This window comes from Periplaneta americana, chromosome 8, assembly GCF_040183065.1.
Source record: "Periplaneta americana isolate PAMFEO1 chromosome 8, P.americana_PAMFEO1_priV1, whole genome shotgun sequence".
Lineage (NCBI taxonomy): Eukaryota > Metazoa > Arthropoda > Insecta > Blattodea > Blattidae > Periplaneta > Periplaneta americana.
The window spans coordinates 113,608,109-113,629,204 of NC_091124.1; the positions used below are offsets into that span (position 1 = coordinate 113,608,109).

General features: G+C 34.3%; 1 protein-coding gene across 10 annotated transcripts in view; it reads left to right on the plus strand.

Annotated features, from left to right (window-relative positions):
* sws (patatin like phospholipase domain containing sws) overlaps window positions 1-21,096 on the plus strand; it is a 414,790-nt gene that overhangs the window by 257,936 nt on the left and 135,758 nt on the right. For all 10 annotated transcript variants that reach the window (XM_069833425.1, XM_069833423.1, XM_069833427.1 and 7 more), the window contains 2 exons: window positions 1,321-1,440; window positions 11,338-11,524. In XM_069833425.1, the coding sequence (XP_069689526.1) occupies window positions 1,321-1,440; window positions 11,338-11,524 (307 nt within the window). The remainder of the gene's footprint in view (window positions 1-1,320; window positions 1,441-11,337; window positions 11,525-21,096) is intronic.

The following is a 21,096-nucleotide window of genomic DNA, read 5'->3' on the forward strand; positions in this document are numbered from 1 at the left end:
TCATTTGCTACTACTGGAAAAGCCCATACAGAAACAAGAGTTAAACATTTCAATTATTGAGGGCTATTATCGTCGACAGCTGCCCCTTTTATTCTTGTAACATACATATGCTGTCAACAGGAAGACATGTATGACCAAAATATTTAAAGTAAAGGCTCTGAGGAAGTTTGCTCTAAGTTATGGCACCACTGTATGAATATTGTACCAAGCTGCGTTGGTGAACTCCGTATCTTCTACGATTCTTGTTCCGGACAAAATAGGAACTTTACGGTATTTAGATTTTGTCATTATGTAGTACATACTAAGAAGAGGTTTGATGCTCAGTGGATCACATTTCCCACTCGAGGTCACTTGTACATGGAATGTGACAAAAACCTGGGACTTGTCAATCAGAGAGCAAGGTGTGAAGTACCCGATGACAGAAGGCAAGAGATTGCGAATTGTAGTAGGAAACCAAACCATTCATCATTGTAAACTGTAAACAGCTACAAGGCAATGTACAAGGAATTACAAATTTTGAAAAATGTTTGTTCTCCAACTGCTAGAGAATATTTCAGTCTTTCTCCCACCAATGGCGAGTCACAAGAAGTCAATAACAGTGAATGAGACGATTTTATAGTTCAATCTATTCATTCACAATGGAAAATTCAGTGCAATTAGATTAGTTTGTAGATTTGTTTTTCAATAATTGTTTGGAACAATGAACACTCAAAGATAAAAATATTTATAATGGGTCAACAATATTTATAACCTTTAAAAAGGATACCCTACACGAAAGTAAACACGTGCTACATTGTTTGAAAATATTATGCCTGATTCTATTCCCAACAAATATTCAATTAAATTGTGACATTGTTCGTTTTTCCCGTTTATAAAATGTAGCAAAGTAAACTTTTTGCAGTTTTTCATTGTTGTAATTCATTAAATCAAAACAATATTTTGTCACATATTTGCTTTATAATGGTACATTCTTATGTGATAAAAAATAACAATAAGTTAACAATAAACTATACGTTTCAAGTCCTCAAACTTTAAATTTCATTTATCTCAAAATTATTCTGAATGGACCTTGTTCGTTATTCCTGTGTACCCTTCAAATGGCTTTTAATGAACCTGCAGGTTCATTGCCGCCCTCACATAAGCCCGCCATTGATCCCTATCCTGTGCAAGATTAATCCAGTCTCTATCATCATATCCCACCTCCCACAAATCCATTTTAATATTATCCTCCCGTCTATGTCTCGGCCTCGTGTATAATAATAACTTATTAAAATTTTCCGCAGTTTATTTAAATTATAATACAATAATTATTTTGCACAGGAGGCTGGTATACCTATTGACATGGTGGGTGGTGTAAGCATTGGAGCTTTTATGGGTGCACTATGGTGCGCAGAGAAGAACGTCACTACTATGACACAAAAAGCACGTGAATGGTCAAAGGTTTGTACTTTGTTCTATTGTAATAATTCTTTTGTGTACATTATAGTTCAGTCCTCTTTACATGCAAAGTATTTGTAATCTACTTTATATTATAAGTATTAGGTCAGGAGCTAGTGCATCACTATTCCATGCCAATAAGTTCAAATTGGGATTGTAGCAGTGGCATCACAATATTCCTCAAGACTGAACGAAATAAGAATGTAAGGTCTCACTTTCTTCTTCTAACCTTCAAATCCTCTATTTCAGTTAATCCTTGGGCATAGTTCGGCAACAGTATCATATAATTAATTGGGCCCTAAATATTAATAAAGACACATCATCAAATCCCGACATTGGTTCTGGTGCATTCTTCAGACGAACATGAAATGATGCCTTCTTTCACAACATTAATGCCATAGTCCACACCTGTGGAGTAATGGTCAGCGCATCTGACCACAAAACCAGGTGGCCCGGGTTCGAATTCTGGTTGGGACAAGTTACCTGGTTGAGGTATTTTCTGGGGTTTTCCCTCAACCCAAAACGAGCAAATGCTAGGTAACTTTCAGTGATGGACCCCAAACTCATTTCACCGGCATTATCACCTTCATTTCATTCAGATGCTAAATAACCTAGATGTTGATACGGCGTCGTAAAATAACTCAAAATAAAAAAAAATTAATGCAATATGATTTCATTTACGCTGTGATAACCTGTACATTCCTCTATATGAACTGAGGTCTGACATTCATTTCCATCATTAACCTTAATCCTAACACTGAAGCCTACTTTTGTTTTTAAATATTTACAAATTTATACATTTAGATTTGTTTTTGCTTTTCTAATTAGATGTTCTTTTTTCATTTTGATGCACCCAATGAATTTTCTTTCCATATCTTGATCTGTAGGTGTCTGATTTAACTGTTTAAACTACTACATACGTTTGTCTTTAAGAAGAACTAATTGAGAATTAATGGTAGCCTTTAAAACAACTGCTCACGTAATACCTGCAACAATAAAAGGAATAAACTAGTCAAGAGTTCATTTGTTGCGGCAAGACCACACAAAAGAGTTGGGTTGCTCTCTGATTTATTGTTTAAAATATGTACATTGTTTTGCGTATGCTTTCTTCAGTCAGATTATAACATTTAACTAGAATAAAAAAAATGTTTTTTTGTCCAGCATGCTCTGATATAATTTCAACTTTTTCTGTCTAATTTTTTCTCAGTGTTTAATGTACTGTCCTTTGTATAGCTTGACATGGAATCATTTAAGCTTTTTGTAAATGTTTTTTTTTTCTGAGTTTTTACTTTTACTGTTCTTTATATAGCACAGCATGTGATTATTTTATTTTTTTCTGACTGTTCTTTTTGTAATGTTTACTTTTACTGTTCTTTCTATATAACACCATGGGATGCAAGACTCTGGGCTGTCATCTCTATTGTTATACTTAAAGAATCATTTTTGGAGCTACTCCTATTCCCCTGTCATCATCCTACCATTTCTCTACTATCATCTCATTCGTCAGACAACACAATAATATATTATATGACACATAATAGAGGTTCCATAATAGTCCAGATTGAGGTTCTGGCTGATATGTACATCTATCAGACAGTATGTCTCAATGATATGTGTCAGAGGAATAACTATTTGTTTTTATACATCTGAAGTCTGATTAGTATAATATGTAACTAATTGGTAATGTATGCATTGGAGGGGGAAAGGAACTGGTCATCCTACCCCTTTATCTCTTGGCTTAGTTGCCTCATAAGTGGTGACATCTGTCCTTATACTGCTTGTTTGAGGCTTGAAAGTAATGTAATTTTCCCTAAGATAGGTTACTAGCCTTATCGTTAGGTAGTCCAGTAGTGGGGCTGCCCCTTTTAGCCTCTGGACAGGCTTGTAATGCAGCATTTCCTCTGCATTTGATGAAACAGTTATACCGCTGTGACCCATATAGCTTTAATTGATTTTGTGAAAGCTTTTGATAAAGTCCGAAGAGACCTTTTATTCGACATATTACAAGAAAAAAATATTCCAAATTTGCTATTGCAAAATATAATAGAAATCTACACAGACAGCAAAGTAAGTGTCAAAATAAATAACTGTATATCCGAAAGAAAATTAGTTAATAATGGAGTTCGACAAGGTTGTCCACTATCACCAACTTTATTTAATATTTATATAAATGAAATTATTTTAAAATGGAACCAAATCTACACATCAGGAATCAAAATAACCAGTGCTCTAACATTAAATACCTTACTCTATGCCGATGATCAAGTCATAATTTCCAATTCAGAGGATAATTTACAAAGAGGATTGTATACATTAAATAAAATATTAAAAGATTTTGGGATGGAAATTTCAGCACAAAAATCAAAAGTAATGGCATTTTTAGGACAAGACCCAGTCAGAAGTAAGATAATACACAATAACCAATGCCTCGAACAAGTGCAAAATTTCAATTATCTGGGTTGTGAAATATCTTATCAAAATGAAAAAGATGTGAACAAGAAAATTACCAAATTTACACAAATTCTAGGAATAATAAACAATGCATTAAAAGATAAATTAGTACAAAAATCTACAAGAATAAAAATATATAATACACTAGCATTACCCACCCTTTTATACGGAAGCGAGATTTGGTCATTAAAGAAAAAAGACATGAACAGAATCAAAGCAACGGAAATGAAATTTTTGAGGAGGACAGCAGGATATACTCTTTTAGACCGAAAAAGGAATGAAGAAATTTTAGAACAATTAGAAGTAGAGTCAGTAGAAGAAAAAAATCAGCAGATACAAATTCAATTGGCTAGATCATGTAAGAAGAATGGAAAATTCAAGAATCCCAAAAATTATGATGCAGTATAAACCTAGAGGACATCGTCGACCAGGAAGACCTTTAAGAAGACTGCTAGATGGGGCCGAAACAGGTCTACAGAGGCCTAATTCGTGAAGGATGATGATGATGATGATGATGTGGTGGCATGTTGGTATCACTTGTGAGATTCAGACCTGTTTTCGGACAGTTGACTAAACAATGGACCAGTGATTTAAGCTTAAAAAAATATAAAAATGATTACTTCCCCTTTGTTCTTATAACGGGAGGTTATTACACTGTGGAACAGAGTGCATATGAAATGCAAGGCAGATACTGATAAGCTACTGGTGAATGCTGCACGATCCACGTAGTGGAGTCGCACAGTACAATAATCTCCCTGTACTTACCCCTCTCTCTCTCTCTCTCTCTCTCTCTCTCTCTCTCTCTCTCTCTCTCACAGTGATGTTCTTTTTTAACTATTGGCTCCAGATTAATATCTTTCCTTTTAAAAGCATTATTGTCGCTTAGGATTGATGTGGCAGCAATATGACAACAGGGAGGAATAGCCATAACCAATGTACATAACAAATTTGAGGATCTCTTTGGTTTATTTATGATATGCCTACATTTCTCCATCACAAATAAAGCTGACCTTGACTTCCTGATATCAATATCCTACATGAATGTAGATGATCCATAGTTGGTTTGCTTGAGTAGTGTGGTGATTTAAGGTATTCATTTAAAAATGGATATTTATTTACCATAAATATGAGAGGCAATCAAATGAAAATGAGTCAGGTACCAAAAAGTATAATAGAACATTTATTACCTCAAAAGTAATCTTCAAAACTGTTCATACATTTATCCCACTGCGACACAAGACGATCAATCCTATTCTTGAAAAAGCATATGGGCTGTCTACTGAACCAGTTTTTTATTCAGTCACACACGTCTTTGTCTGATGCAAAACGAAGTCCACGAATGTCTTTCTTCAATTCTCCAAAAATGTGAAAATCGCATGGTTAGAGATCTGTGCTGTAGGGAGTGGGGGGCTGTTGAAGCATTTTGCAACCAAATCTCTGAATCATATTCCTCACAGAGTTCGCAGTATGTGGGGCAGGCATTATTATGAAGAAGGATAATGCTGTTCAATAGCATTCCAGGGCATTTTTACTTAATGGCGTGTCTCAATTTCTGTAAAGTTTCTTCATAATGCTGTGCATTGATTGTAGCCCCATGTTCGAGAAATTCAACATGCAGAGGACCCCTAGAATCGAAGAAGAATATCAACATGACTTTACCGGAACTTGTGTGTATTGCTTTGAACTTTTTCTGTGGGGGAGAATCCATGTTTTTCCATTGTTGACTCTGTCTTTTGCTCTCCAGTTCAAAATGGTGATACCACGATTCGTCCCCAGTGACAATACAGGACAGAAATGCATACTCTTCCTCGTGGTATTGCTGCAAGTGACCCAGTGAAGCAGCTATTCTATTTGTTTTTTTGTTCCTCCGTCAACTAATGCAGAACCTATTGCGCTCAGATTTTTTGGTAATGCAGGTACTTCGTCACAATGACGTGTACAGCATCTTGACTTATTCCCACCGAACGACGAAGTTCTCCCACAGTGATCCATCGATTTCCCCGTATAAGACCAACTTCAGCAATAACAGCAGGAGTGATGGCACAATGAGCCTGTCCTGAGCAAGCATAGTTTTTGCAGTGACATGTGTCCCTCTCGGAATCTCTTGTGCCATTCCAGTACACACGAACATGACATGCTATGTTCGCCGTAAACAGCAGACATGCGACGATGGATTTCTCGCCCTCTTACTCCTTTAGCAGTCAAAAATCGCAGTACACCTCGCTGTTCTTCTTTACCTGCCTCCATTAGTGATGTTGGACGAACATACACATCTCTAACCTCATTTCCAGCACAATAAACGAATGACTAATGTGTAAGCAGAGGTTGTAACTGCACTTTTGTGAGTTGTCGCCAGATGTCAGTTCAGCAATCAAATTCTAGTGGTACCAACTTGCCCACCATGGGATATACACATGGTGACCCATTTTCATTTGACTGCTCTTCATACATAGGCGAGAAGGGGCACATTTGAATAGTTTTTTTATCTATATTTTTTATACACATCTGTTATCAATTTTTTTAACTTTAAATGGCACAGAATTATAGGACATTGCTTAATAAACATCTCAGAATTTTATATTTGCAGAAATTACATGTATCTGAAATGTAAAATTAAGTCTGAACTAACTCGTGTAATATCTTCAAAACTGCCCATATGTGGGGTACCTTTGTTCTGTCTGTTTCTATGAGCCATAATTCGTAGCTATTGGTCTTCAGCTGCTGTTGTTAAACGAGGGTGACCACTGCAAGGCATGGCTTGGACATTTTGAGTAACACGATATCTTTGACATGTTCTAACGACGTTGCTATGATGTACGCCAACTTCTCGCACCGACGATCCTTTCTGTCACAAAGTAACGATGCTCGCACGAGTAAATGTGCTGATGATCCTTCTAGGCATGTTGAAAAACTGAACTGAGCACTGTTTAATGCAGTTCAGGATTCCAGTCACAGCGTACTCTACTGACATACTGAAGCCAGAAGCTTTAATTCCACTCTCAATGGACAGATAGCAATCTACTATGCCAATATCATTGTCTACTGATCAGGAATACATAAACATAAACATAAATATTAACATAAATAAAAAACATGCAAGATATGCAGGTGGTGCAAAACTTTTTTTGAGTAGTGTATATCATATTACGTTAAAATAAATGTACCTGAATACTGTTAGTCAAAGGGTCATTCCACGAAAATGCGACATTTTCACGAAAAATAAAAATCTCACGAATCCCTGCTTGTTATATGTCATTTTTTTCGTTATGATTCTGAATTTTTTTAATCTGATAACACTCATTGTGTAAAAACACGTATGTGGGAGAAAAAGCACCAAGAAGTCTGTGGTTTAAGAACACGAAATTATCTACTAGAAATCACATATTTGAATGCACATTTAATAAATCATTACTTCTGTATGTTAAATGCAATTAATAATGAAGTGCTGACCTTTGTTAATAATTACAATGCATAGAAACCGTAATACAATGATTACCGGTATTTTGTGCTTGATTGCAATTATTACAAGGAAAAATTGAGAGTTTGTGTGTCACGCTCAATTGGACATTTGTTTATATTTCTTCAAAACTATTTCATGTTTTCATGTTTCATAAATGTAAAAGTGAGACACATCACATAACAGTCAACTTCTTATATGGACATTATGTTGATTTATGTACGTATTCTACAAGAAAAACACGTGACACACGTAACACAATGACTGTGACACACGAACAAAAATGTTACGTTTGTGTGTCACTAAAGTTTATCCTACAATCCAGTTACAATTTTTGTTGTTATTGGAAGTCTTTACGCCTAAACATAATTAGTAGTGGAATTTCAAATACTTCTTGTTGATTTAGATAAGTGTGTGTGTGTGTGTGCACACTCACCTGTGCGTTTTTTTTTCAATGTGCATAAACTGTAGGTTAAACACTCTTGAAGATATGTGTTCCAAACTGTTGTAAGGGGGAAAGGAGCTGGCCACGCTATCCCATTATCTCCTGACCTAGTTGCCTCATAAGTGGTGCCTTCTTGGTATCACTTGTGAGGTTCACATCTGTCTTTGGACAGACTAAACAACAACTGTTGTAAAAATAAAGTGTGTAGGCCTAAAATTAGCATAAGACAACTTATGCCTAAAGTTCGTATAAAATATTTATTATTTTTTTAATCCCTTGAATTGAAAACTTACAAAAATTGGTTTATGTTAATTTATTTCATATAAAAAAACAAGCTTATGCAATACATTTATATTGCAAATAGGTAGCCTATGTATAAATAAATTGGTGTAATTATTTGCACATTAGGTAAATGGTACTAAATTTCTGAAATTAATTTAAAATCGTTTTATTTAATAACATTAACTTACCCTAGGTAAGTCTAAATGTTAGGGCTTTTTAAATCTATAGTAGTTCTTCTATTGATATAAATATTAATACATTTTGAACATTTTTTGATAGTATTTTCAAGAATTTAAGTTGGACTGATTACTTGGTTGGTTTTTTCCGAGGTTTTCTCCAACCATAAGGCGAATGTCAGGTAATCTGTGGCGAATTCTCGGCCTCATCTCGCTGTCACCAATCCCATTGACACTAAATAACCTAGTGGTTGATACAGTGTCGTTAAATGACCAAGTAGAAAAAAGACGTCGAATATAGGCTACATGTGAAGTTATAAAATCTTGTGGTGGCGAAGAATTTAAAGTTTCTGTGATGTCCAAGAAAGGAAATATTACAAATGGCTGACATATTGGTATATTCGTCATATGACATTACACAGGAAATATCACCACATATGTTTGTAAACAACTGTGGATATTTTAAATTTAAAAGTGTGTTTTAGTGAAATCTAGTGTTGTTTTGTATAATAAGAACTGTAGGCATGGTGTATAAGTCTTCTACAAGAAGTGATGTATATAAAGTGCATTTAAAACAATTAGTAACCAACATGACAGAAATGTTCGTGTGTCACAACATATTTGCAATATTTTATTTCTTAATGGCACTGTTAATTTTTTTTAAAGTTCGTATTTAGCAGTTACATGTACTACACAAGTGTCTTAATTGTTTGGAAAACAACTGAATGCATTTATGTCATTTGGCACAATAAGATAAACATTTTCCATTTTGGTAATAAATCTAGTGGCAAGAAAATGTTCGTGTGTCACACCATACAATATTTAATATTTTTTGCATTATTAATTATTCCTTTTCATTAAGAATTTGTGTTTATATTTAGGAATGCTTATGTTAAAAGACAGTAATGTCTTTTTCATGAATTACTAAGTATTTAATTAAATATCCTGTGAAGGTCATAGTTGGGTATTTAAAAAAAATGTTACGTGTGTCACTATGGAATGACCCCAAATACGTATATCACTTGTATTACCATATTAAAAATAATTCAAACGGAATGCAAAAATTATGTTTGAATGTGTTACATACATGAAAAAATGGTTGTGGACTACTATTTAAATGTATAGAATGATTAAATATACATATTTTTACAAAATCAAAATAAGACTAAATTACAACCAATCATATCAAAGTAATTTAATTGAACTACTATGTGTGGACGAGAAGTTGTTCAAGTGTGTTGATTGTGTTGTTATATATTACGAATGAATTTAATGAATCATAAATTTTGTATTTAAATGTGATGTAATTCAAAAAGATGTGGCTACATATATATATATATATATATATATATTGGGGATTAAATCAATGGCTTTTCGAAAACACACTATGAAGTGTTTCATATAAAACAAAGAAACAAAAAAACTAGCAAAATTGTATTAAACCTTTTTGTTTGAAATATGTCAAAGATTAATCTTTAGAAATTAATGACATTACTTATGGTTCGCTGCAGGGAGGGGGGGGGGGGGTGTGCGCGCGCTCGTGCGCAACTTCATGAAGTAACATCGAAATCTTCTTTTCATCATTAGCAGCTTCAAAATATGCATTGACATAAGTTACGAATGACCATTTGAATTTTTTTCTGTTCTTAGCTGTAGCTCCATCATAGCTATGAGGCTCAATGTCCTTGACTGATGAATGAGGAACCATTTTGATCACAACAGAATAAAATTAAACTCAAATTAAGAAAACTTATATTAAGAATGTTACAATGACAAATACTTCACTGCTGCCACCATGTTTTGTAGTTGTTTATATTGAAATAACTTTAATAATCTGAAGACTTTTCATACAAATTGTATTCCATATCATAATTGTAACAATCATCCAAATGCATAACAACCAAAAATTCTTGTTGCTATATCAACATTACAACAACTATAATTTATAATATCCAGTCTGTCTTTAAATCACTGCCTGGTGGATCACATCCTGTGCCTGCTTACAGTGACTGCCCTATCAATGCTTATTTGCGAATAGCCGTTAGGTGGCAGATAGTGACTTTGCATATACACTGCCTGCCACCTAGCGGCAAAATAACTTTAATTGAGCAGGCAGTTTGCTCAGCTATACGACACGATCCAGCAGATAGTGCTTTAAATAAACTATTCATTTTCATACTGCATATTATTTAGCTCATAATATCGAACATACTATACATCATCGTGCATGACACACACTGTGTCTGTCTGTTTGTTCACCAGTGTTGTGAAAATATTTGTTGTCCTCCATTCCTATCTCTTCTTGTTTTAAACTGCTTAAGGATTTCAGCACATACCTTGTGATTAGTTTTGCATATGGAATAAGACGAAGTTTGTAATGTCTTGGTTTCCTTTCCATGTTTTAACATTGCACAGTACTAGTCAGTACTATGAACATAGTATGTTTTCTTTGATTTATTTATACATGTATTTTTCTGAATGTTTATCATATTAATAACAACGAGAATTATTTACACTCATTACTATACATAACTTCGTAAGATATGTGCCTATCATCCTTATGCAGCTCAAGCATAAAGGCGCAAAGAGAGAAGGAGCTAAGGAGAAAGTCACCAAATGTATGTAAGGAAGGGGAAAGACTGAACAAGTCCAAAGGGAGCTTCGGTTCTACATGAACTGAACATAAGGCCTCTTACCAATTTTCATTGGATTCAGTTATTTACGTACTGTTGGATGCCTATGGAGTAGGGCTACATTTGTAGTAACTTGATAGCTCCTTTCATGTTCGAACATAGCACGACATTAACTGCTAATGATTCATACTCAAACGTAATAAGACCAATTGTCAAGAAAACAACAGTTTTTTTTTTTAATTTTTTATGCACACGCACGCACGCACACACACACACACACACACACACACACACACACACACACACACACACACACACTACACACTCACGTGCACAGTTGATGTGATTATTGTAGTATAGGATATTATACTACATATGAATATGTTGTTGATGTATGTAAATACATTATTTCTTGTAAGTGCTTCCATTTCATACCTCATTATTATGATATTCTAGAAACTGACACAGTGGTGGCGTCAGCTCTTGGATTTGACATATCCTGTAACTTCAATGTTTTCTGGAAGAGACTTCAATCAAACTATATTCAGCACATTTGGAGAAACACATATTGAAGATTTATGGCTTCCTTACTTCACTGTAACCACTGACATCACAGCCAGTTGTATGCGCGTTCATACCCATGGTAAGTGAAATCAACATTTATTCAGTTTGTATTAGAACTGTGATATTTGCTTCTTTAGTTAAATTTTCAAAATTAATTAGGAGTTTTCTCTTCGTTTTGTTACAAATTTCAAGTTTCTATTTGTATAAAAATCAATATTACATCAATTTTAACTACAGTAGAATCCCTTGTATCTGGCAACTATGGGACAAAGCGAGTGCCAGATAACCAATTTTGACAGTTAATTGGAAAATTATTTTAGGTTATTTAAAGACAATTGGTACAATCATGCAGAGATGCCATCATCTAGCAACTGCTGTTTCCAAACCTACCTAGACCACTAACTGGCCACCTCCTAAGGGGCTGAGATCGTGATTAGTTGTTCTGCCATTTGTTGAGCAGACATGAAAGTACTTATTATTCATGTAATAGCAATAACATCACACTCAGTGTGTATACTGCATATCTTCAGGATGATTCAGGATTTCTGCGACTAACTCTGGGGTTCGATAGAGCTCACATGAAGATAATTTTTTGCGGAACAACCCATGTTCTCTGATGCCTCGTTTAGGAGCTACGTGACATCGAAAAAAGGGCAGGTTTTAGTGACATTAACAATTGAAGAGTACACGGGAATAACGATCAAGGTCCATTTTAGAAAGTTTCGAGAAAAACGAATTTTAAAGTTTAAGCACTTAATACTTTGTTATGTGTGTATTTAATAGAAATTGACTTAGTGGAATGTCAAGAACTGTGATTTCTTATTACTAGCTAGACCACATGATAGTCCACTATAAGATAGCATTATTAACTCAATTTCGATTTTTGATGGACCTTGATCTTTTTCCCGTGTACCCTTCAATTATGAAATGAATTATTTTTCGGGTATGTTGACAAGTTACAGGTGTTCACAGTGTTTACCCTGAACCTGATTACATTCATTACACTGTTGTAGCAGTGATTATCAGACTGTGTCGAAAATTACTGGTCCATGTCGAATTTGATCAAAAGCAGTGAATATTCACAGTCATTTCCTCTCTGGTGTCAATTCGAGTGATGTACACTTCACATGACCCCAAAGAAAAGAAAAAGATTAGGAGATGAAGTTGGGTGATCACATTTGCCACACAATTCCCGCTCTCCCTATCCATTGCTCCCCATATATGTTGTTCAGATGTGCTCATATTATCAGGATGAAGTGCGTTGGGACATCATGTTGGGATTACATGTACCAGCATTTGAAGGGTAATTCTCTATGAGCAGCGTAAGCGTGTTCCAAAGTGCACTTCATTCAAACAGGACAGTAAAATGACAGGACACTTGTAACCTGTCCACAAAGATACTTGAAGAAATAAATGATTAATTCATTTCATAATTAATCGTAAATGCCACTAAAACCTGCCTTTTTTTTTTTTTTTTTTTTTTTTATATCGTGTAGTTCCTAAACAAGCCATTGGATGTTATGCAAAAAATTATCCTCATTGCGAGATCTATCGATCCCAGAGTTTGTCGCAGAGATCCTGAATCACTCTGTATTTAACATGTAGCGTAAGTCTGTGAAGAAAACACACTTTAGAAACAGTGGCTTCCAGCTCCATTTCTGGTGATCTAAATTCCATTTTTGGAATCTGTAGAGTAAGTTGACACATTTGGATGAAGCGAATGGGCATAGCCAATCAGTGCAGAAGTGTGTTGCAGGATACATCTGCTCATGGCCGCTAAGAGGTAAGATGTACATGGCAGAAAGTGATAGGTAGTGTGGCATCTTAACTGTAGTTGAGTTCAGATAGAAATGATCCCCTCTCTGCAGTCGCTATCTCCTTTCAAGCAATGCCTTCCCCCTTAACGGTCATTGGACTGGCCCCCTCCACTCACCACTTGCACAAAGGACTTGTTTCATCACCTGCACTCTACAGATTCCAGAAACTGAGTTTAGATGGCTGTTTCTTTGTTTCACTTGTGCAAACATCGATAATACTGCAATCTAGCAGCAGAGCAGGTAGAATAGAAAGTGACGTTATTCCTCTAGTTCAGTGGTTTGTCGCTGAGTGGCGACTGCAGTTTCAGGAGCACTATTTGAGCAAATGCAAAAGGTTTTTTTTAAAATACCGATTAGATAAGAATGTATTATAAAGTAGTTTGTTACAATATTTTACTTATTTAAAAAATGTAATATTACTACATTAACAAATTGTGAGTTATATAATACACCCCTGAATAGTAAATATAATAATGAACCGAAAAGTAGAACATTGTGCCAGCTTGAGCCAGAAGTACGCAAAAAAGTACAGCTTCGCAAAAATGAACATTTTTATGGCATTATTAAGTACGCATTTACATGAAATTATAGTTTTTTATACACAAGAAATAATATTATATAATAAATGAGACACTATATTTTAACCAACCTAGTTTTTATCTATTATTTACTCATTAGTTGCAGTTGTATCTGGTTTATATGTAATGCAGGGGGAACAATAAATATTACGTGCTACTCAGACTTACAAATTAAGCTTCGATATTATACCTATGCTAATGCAAGTTTTAATCTTTTGAGATATCTAGGTCATTCTGTGTTTTGTAAAATTAAAATAATTTAGTAGCACCGTATTAACTAGTTGTATGCTACTTACTAGAGAATATTAAATTAACGACTTTCCCATGAGATGTATTGCTTTCTCATGTGCTCTATTAGAAACCTCTTATGATGTGGAAACATAATAAATAAATGTAATACAGAGTGTTAAAAATATTGTAGGAGGTGATAATATGCATAAAAACAAGAAAATAATATCTAATAAACATGGGTTCTACAACACATACTTTCTGAGATCTGAACACTTGTTCATAGGAGGTGCTCAATGTGGTGTCCATTTATGGCAGCATTTCTCTGCCCTACAATACAGCAGACTACCAGATAATCATACTGTAGTTGACACCCCTGACATGGAATAATGATAAGTCGCAAGGAATACTGAAAACAAAGTCTGGTTGCAGATATGAGCGAGGTTCAGCAGAGATGATGATGTGAATTTTCTTAATTAGCATGTGTGGGCTGATGAAAATCCCCATGCAGTTCATTCATGTTGAATCTTTCGTACACTACTTTTAACACTTGAATATAAATAATTGATTAAATGGCGATCTTACTCATGTTAATTATGTAAGCATGTGTGGCTTACATCTGTTTCGGTGCTACTGTTTCGGAGGATGGTGTCAAGTAGCACCGAAACAGCTGTAAGCCACACATGCTTACATAATTAACACGAGTAAGATCTCCATTTAATCAATTACCCATGCAGTTATAGAATAAGACATCAGCACTGATTCTCAATCAATGTATGGGCAGATGTTCTTAATGATAGATTAATAGGGCCATACATGCTATCACAGAGACTTTCAGAACTTTCTTATTAACATATTGTCTGCCTTGCTGGAGAATGTTTCGTGTCAGGAGAGACTAAAGATGTGGTTCATGCATGATGATGCATCAGCACATTTTCTCTGCAATGTGCATGAACATCTGACACTGACGTTTCAGGACTGCTGGATTGGTCCACACCTTGACCTGCTTGCTCCCCAAACTTAAATCCCCTACATTTTTGGTTATGGGGACACATGATGGAACCAGATCAATTTCAAAGTGTGCATGATTCCATACGACGAAGGGCAGAGGAATGCATTGCCATGAATGGACATCATATTGAGTACCTCCTATGAACAAGTGTTCAGATCTCAGAAAGTATTTGTTGTAGGACCCATGTTTATTAGACATTATTTTCTTGTTTTGATGCATACTATTACCTCCTAAAATATTGGATACTTTTTTTTTAACACCCTGTATAATTGTAAACCATATTAAGCTGTAGGGCCATTCCATGCAAAAAAAAAAAATAATATGTTTTGGAACCATGATGTCTCAAAAGTTAAAAATATTGTAGTAGGTTATTTTGTATGTTCTAAATATGAATTTCAAGCAATACTATATTGACAGTATATCTTTTATAGTTTGGCAGCGATCAGAATTTAAAATATTGGTTTAACAAAGAAACATGGCTTCATTCATTGAAGTTTTCTTACTATGTAAAGGAAGATGGAAAAATGATTTCAATACAATTCGAAAAAGGAGAGCCTTGTTTATAAATGCCCTTAAAATAAAAAAAAAATATATACTTTTTTAAATAGTTACCCACCATAAAATAATTAAAAAAATATAGAACACAAAATGCAATTCATTTTTACAGACGAAAAAACATGTGTTTAATTCTTTAAGGTATATTGATTCCACTGTGAAAATTTCAGAATGTTGACTTAAATATCATGTCAGTTTTTAATAAAAATAACTTCCCGAAACAAAGGAGCTCAGCAGGTAGGCTCTCCCGTCTTACAGAATGTTGAGTGATCAAGGTCAGGGAGACGGATGTTTGAGATTACTCATCGTTATGAAGTCTCGCGAACGCTACACATAGCAAGCGATTTTCAACCGTCGGAACAAAATTAATAATTTTATTAATTTAATTATTCTTAGATTTCTTTTAGATAAAGTCATAAAACTTGGCAAATGGATTAGGAATAAGATTTTCTGTAATACAAATGAAATTCGCATGAATTTAATTTGTTGCATTCAAATATAAAACTATTTATTTTTTTCAGTGAGGTGTTTTTATGAGCATACCTTAATATTATTCGGATTAATCTTTAAGGTTTTAAAATATGGTTATTCAGGTTTACATTGGCGTCTGTTTAGTTTCAATGACACTTCATATAGGGTGTCTAGAATATTTTAAATGATGGATAACATGTAACTGCCACCCATTTTTCAGTCATCCGTATGACTAAAATATTAATGATATGGCGGTCATAGTTGGCAGTTTAATTTATTTTCATAATAACATTATTATATTAAAAGCCCAAAAAAATTCATGACATCGCTGGCATATTCTTAAAATTTTGTATGGAATGACCCTGTACATACAAAGCAGCATTATACTGTACTTGCGCTACTGAAATAACTTTTACGTTAATTATGACTGAAATGCTATTATTAAAAATAAAATAATAATTAATTAAACATGTACATTTAATGAAGTAGAAGCTAGATGCTTGTATTCAATTAGGAGTTCACAGTTATCACTCGAGTACAGCACATAGATTGAAAAATGTTCAGATGTAGAAAGTCTATCACAAGATAATCATTTTCTAATTCCGAAATGTCACTAGAGCATAGTTGGGCACAATTTTCGGTTACGTGAGGCACTCGATTTGAAATAGTTTGTTTACTAGGAGAGGAGACTGCAGAGTAGGATGGGAAATATAAACTGCTGTGACCTGTGTCACCTTATCGTAATCGCTAAGGCGGTCAGTGGCGAATTATTAGGAAAGCGCTTGGTTAACGTGAGAGACTCGAAAACTTTGATTCAATTTGGCAAATTAATTCGGCAGCTTTAATCATAAACCTCTTTTCTATTTCTCCATCATTGAATTGATTTAAATCACAGGCGAGACATTGTGTAACTAGCCAATAATATTCCATCACGTTGTCTACGTTTATTTTCTTGAATATTCTGGTGTTTATCAAGATTACTTAATAGATTTGCACATTCTCGGCCTAAAATAATTTCAGAAAATCATATTTCGTTTTCTACACACATTTGATATTTTTTTTATAAATTTCTTTTGAAAATAATACGTACAAACAACATTTAATTCCTCGTACCTTTTAATGCAGTGTGTTTAAGGTATAATGTCGTATTTAGTATACTATGCAAATGTTAAGATCATAATTTTTCTTCAGAATAGTACGAGAAAATAACATTTAATTTGTCTTACCTTCTAATTCAGCATGTTCTTTATGACATAAGGAGTAATGTCGTTGTATATTAAATTTATTAATGCCTAATAGGATTTTCGAGCATAACATACATCGTATATTCTCCCCTTCTAAACAGCAAAAAAAACTCTTCCTCCCATTTCTCATGAAATAATCGTTTTCTAACACGTACACACTGCTTTGATAATGCCATTATGCCATTACTGATATTGCTTATGAAACTAATATAGAACCTGCCCACGCCTAGGAGCTGCATGAGGGAGGAAGGGGACTGTGAAGATGATGTCACTCAGAGCGATAAGTTCTGTGAAGGTCAGTGAGGCACGATGCCCATCCTTGCTCTAGAGGATCCTGATTTAATTTTTTCTGTCAGAATAGATTTAAATCTGATGTCCCACAAGAATTAATATATTTCATGAGTCCTCTGAATTGTAACTGTATAAATAATTCAAGGGTTCTTTCTTAAGCAAACGTGTTCTTTGCTTTGCCAATTATGTGTAATATATTTTCTAAAATCGTTTAATGCTAGGATCCTTTGTATACAGGACAGAGAAGGGAGTATTTGAGTTCAGTGTATCTGCAAGGTCGTTCTTTCACCTTGTGAATTCTTTTGTACTTTTACTTCTCTCGAACCGATCACAGTTTATAACTCTAAAAAGTGTATCGATTTTGACAAACTCGCACTAAACCTAAACAGCTGAAATGCTGGTCTGGTGTTCATTCGCTGTAAGGAATTATGGTCAATGTAACTGGACAATTTTGGACATCCAGATGTGGAGTAATGGCACATACATGCACACAAGCGCAATATAAGCTAAGGTGTTCTTCTGATTTTTGGGTGTCACATCCAATTCTTTCTGCTTGGTTATTTAACAATGCTGTATCAACTACTGGGTTATTTAGCGTTGATGAAATTGGTCATAGATGGTATTTGGCAAAGGGTACGTTATTATGAGAAAGGATTGATGTCCTCTTGGTTGGAGATTTTCTCTTCTTTTCATTTTCTAAGGTATCGAGGCAAGTTCGGGAAAATATGTGGTATGGCTCCGGTTTTGGTCACCAGTTCTTCCATAAAGTCCTACCTCTTTACCATCAATAATCAATTTACTATCAAAACCGCAGAAATATGGGTATCACAGATATAAGAACGAGCATACAGTTTTCTGTCTTCTGAAAAATAGCCTAGTCTTTGGGTGGAAGAAAGAAACGTCTTACAGATTATATAACCGGATTTACATCAAGAACAAAACAATTAGGCATATTACTACTCGCTCACAATAAAAATCACCCGAACACCACATGAAATATCTCCTTAATTCCATAGTAGTTCTATCTACTCTGTCCTCAGTATGAAGAGGAAAACTGCAGTCTTAAAATGATCGTCATGCCGATGTTTCGCTCAGTTGCCATGACAACACCAGGGGGTTTAAAAGTCCCATTAGACCAGCCGTGGCAAAAATGTGACTCACGAGCACATTGTGGCTCGCAATGATAGCTGTGCATTTCTCTTGCTTTCTACCTCCCTCACCCCCCCCCCCCACCCTCTCACTGGAGTCAAACTCCGTTCCATTTGTATTTGTCTCTGATATGCGAGTGGCATATCGTCGCAATGTCTCTCTCGAATACAAGTACATCTACGAAAACGAAAGTTTCAAGTAGGATGGGAGGAGGCATTTTTTTGCTGCCAATATGATGACAATATTAAATGTATGATTTGTTCGCAAGTATTACGAGGAAAATGGTTGTATAACATAAAACAGCATTATACTACATGTTACTGATGAAACAATAAAGATTAAGTGTTGTTGTTGTTGTTATTATTATTATTATTATTATTATTATTATTATTATTATTATTATTATTATTATTATTTCTGTACGTCGATCCTTTTTCAGCAGATGTATGAATAATGCGGCTAGATCTTCAATTTAAACTCACAGATTTACAATGTGATGTTAAATGAAAGCTAGATGTAAGGACTTGACAAATGTTGAACTTTCAAATCTTTGCCAAAAAATAAATATCCGAAGCTTCATTCTTTCGCTTTCTCTTTTGAAGCCATGATCACTACAACTTATGTTTGTGAAAAATTATTTTCAACAATGAAAATGGTAAAAACCAAATTTAGATCACGACTGACAGACAAATATCTTCGTGATCAACTACGATTGACAGTAAGTGACATCATTCCTGATTTTGAAACTCTGTCGTAAACACATTCTGAAGACAGTTAATTTTAGGTTGTGATAATATGTCCTATGTTTCATTGTTCATTTGTTTCTTCGTTATACATACTAAACATTAGTTTGTAGCCTTGTACTGTATAAAATTGTATTTAAGTGCTTGACGTAAGGAAAATGAAAATCCGTTAATAAGTCAGACATTTGCTTCACTTCCCCTTCAGGTGTCCGCCTTCCTCCATAGGTGCTATGCACGTTGCAGGTTACACAGTGGCTCGGCGCATGATGACATTTTCGCCACAGCTGCATTAGACCCTTTCCGAGTTAACACACTTTCTATTCTAAATGCTCTGCTAGTGGTGATAGCTTCAAGCAACTCATTAAAAATGCAGGTCGCTACTTCAATTTGTAACTTATTTACTGACTGTCCGTCACATTTTAATTTTTATTTTCCTTATTCAAAAGTGTCATTGTTTTGGAATTGCCAGATACAAGAGATTCTGCTGCAATTCATTATATTCATAAAGTAAAGAAGTAAAATTGTACACAAGTTCCTAATAATCACAGTGTTTAGAACACTTGATTCCAAAATTGTGAAGAGTAAAAATTGAGATTAATAAGTAATATGTAGACAAAATATTTTCTTCTTGTACAAGAGTGTCTTTTGCCATGATGTTAATGAAATTGAAAAATGAGATCCAGCACACATTAGCAAAAGTTTTGTCATCTGTGATATACAATATTTCAGTATTAGCCTGGAAGTAGGATTATAAAAACATTGTTGAAGTATGGTATGCTGAAAGTATGGTACCATAATCCAATGTTTTGTTCTTAGAAAAGACTTAGAGAAGACTTTAATAGCAATTCAATTTCATTCAAGAAATGAATTCGTGAAATCTGGTGAAGTTACGAACAGCAAAGGGACACAATAGGCCTTAATTTAAATATATATTTGATTTCATATTTGAGATGCCAATATATTTTAAGAAAACTTTAAGTTTCTAGGAGAACTACCCTTTGTAAGTTCATTATCTCAAGAAATTCATATTCAAATAAAAGTCCAAATTGGAAAATTTTGCCAAGCATGACTAATCTCAGTATATAACTTACCAAGAGTTTAACTTGTATATGATTCGTGATTTTGGAGATCTTCTACGTATTTAGTTATAAAAAACAGCAAAAACATGACCAAAATATGTAACTACAAACTTCAGAACTTATTCAGGATATGTTTGTCTAGCAAAATATTTTACTATAGTAGCCATGCAGTATGTAAACTATCATGAATGCTGAAAATGTGAAACAAGGAGAATAGCATGAAAGCATCTAGTGTAATAGGCTTATAAACGTGAATTTTAATTACCAGTACTTTACTTGTAGGCAGCTGCTGTTATTACATACTGCCTTTTAACTGCAATATTTACTTAAATAGTGTTTAGTTCATATGATCTGAGTATTCATATTTCATTGAATATTATTGAATTATGAAATATGTGATATGTTATGATAAACCGGAATTAGGTTAAGCACTTACGTTATGAATGGCGGTTATTGTTTTGAAACAAAATGAATAATGTAGATA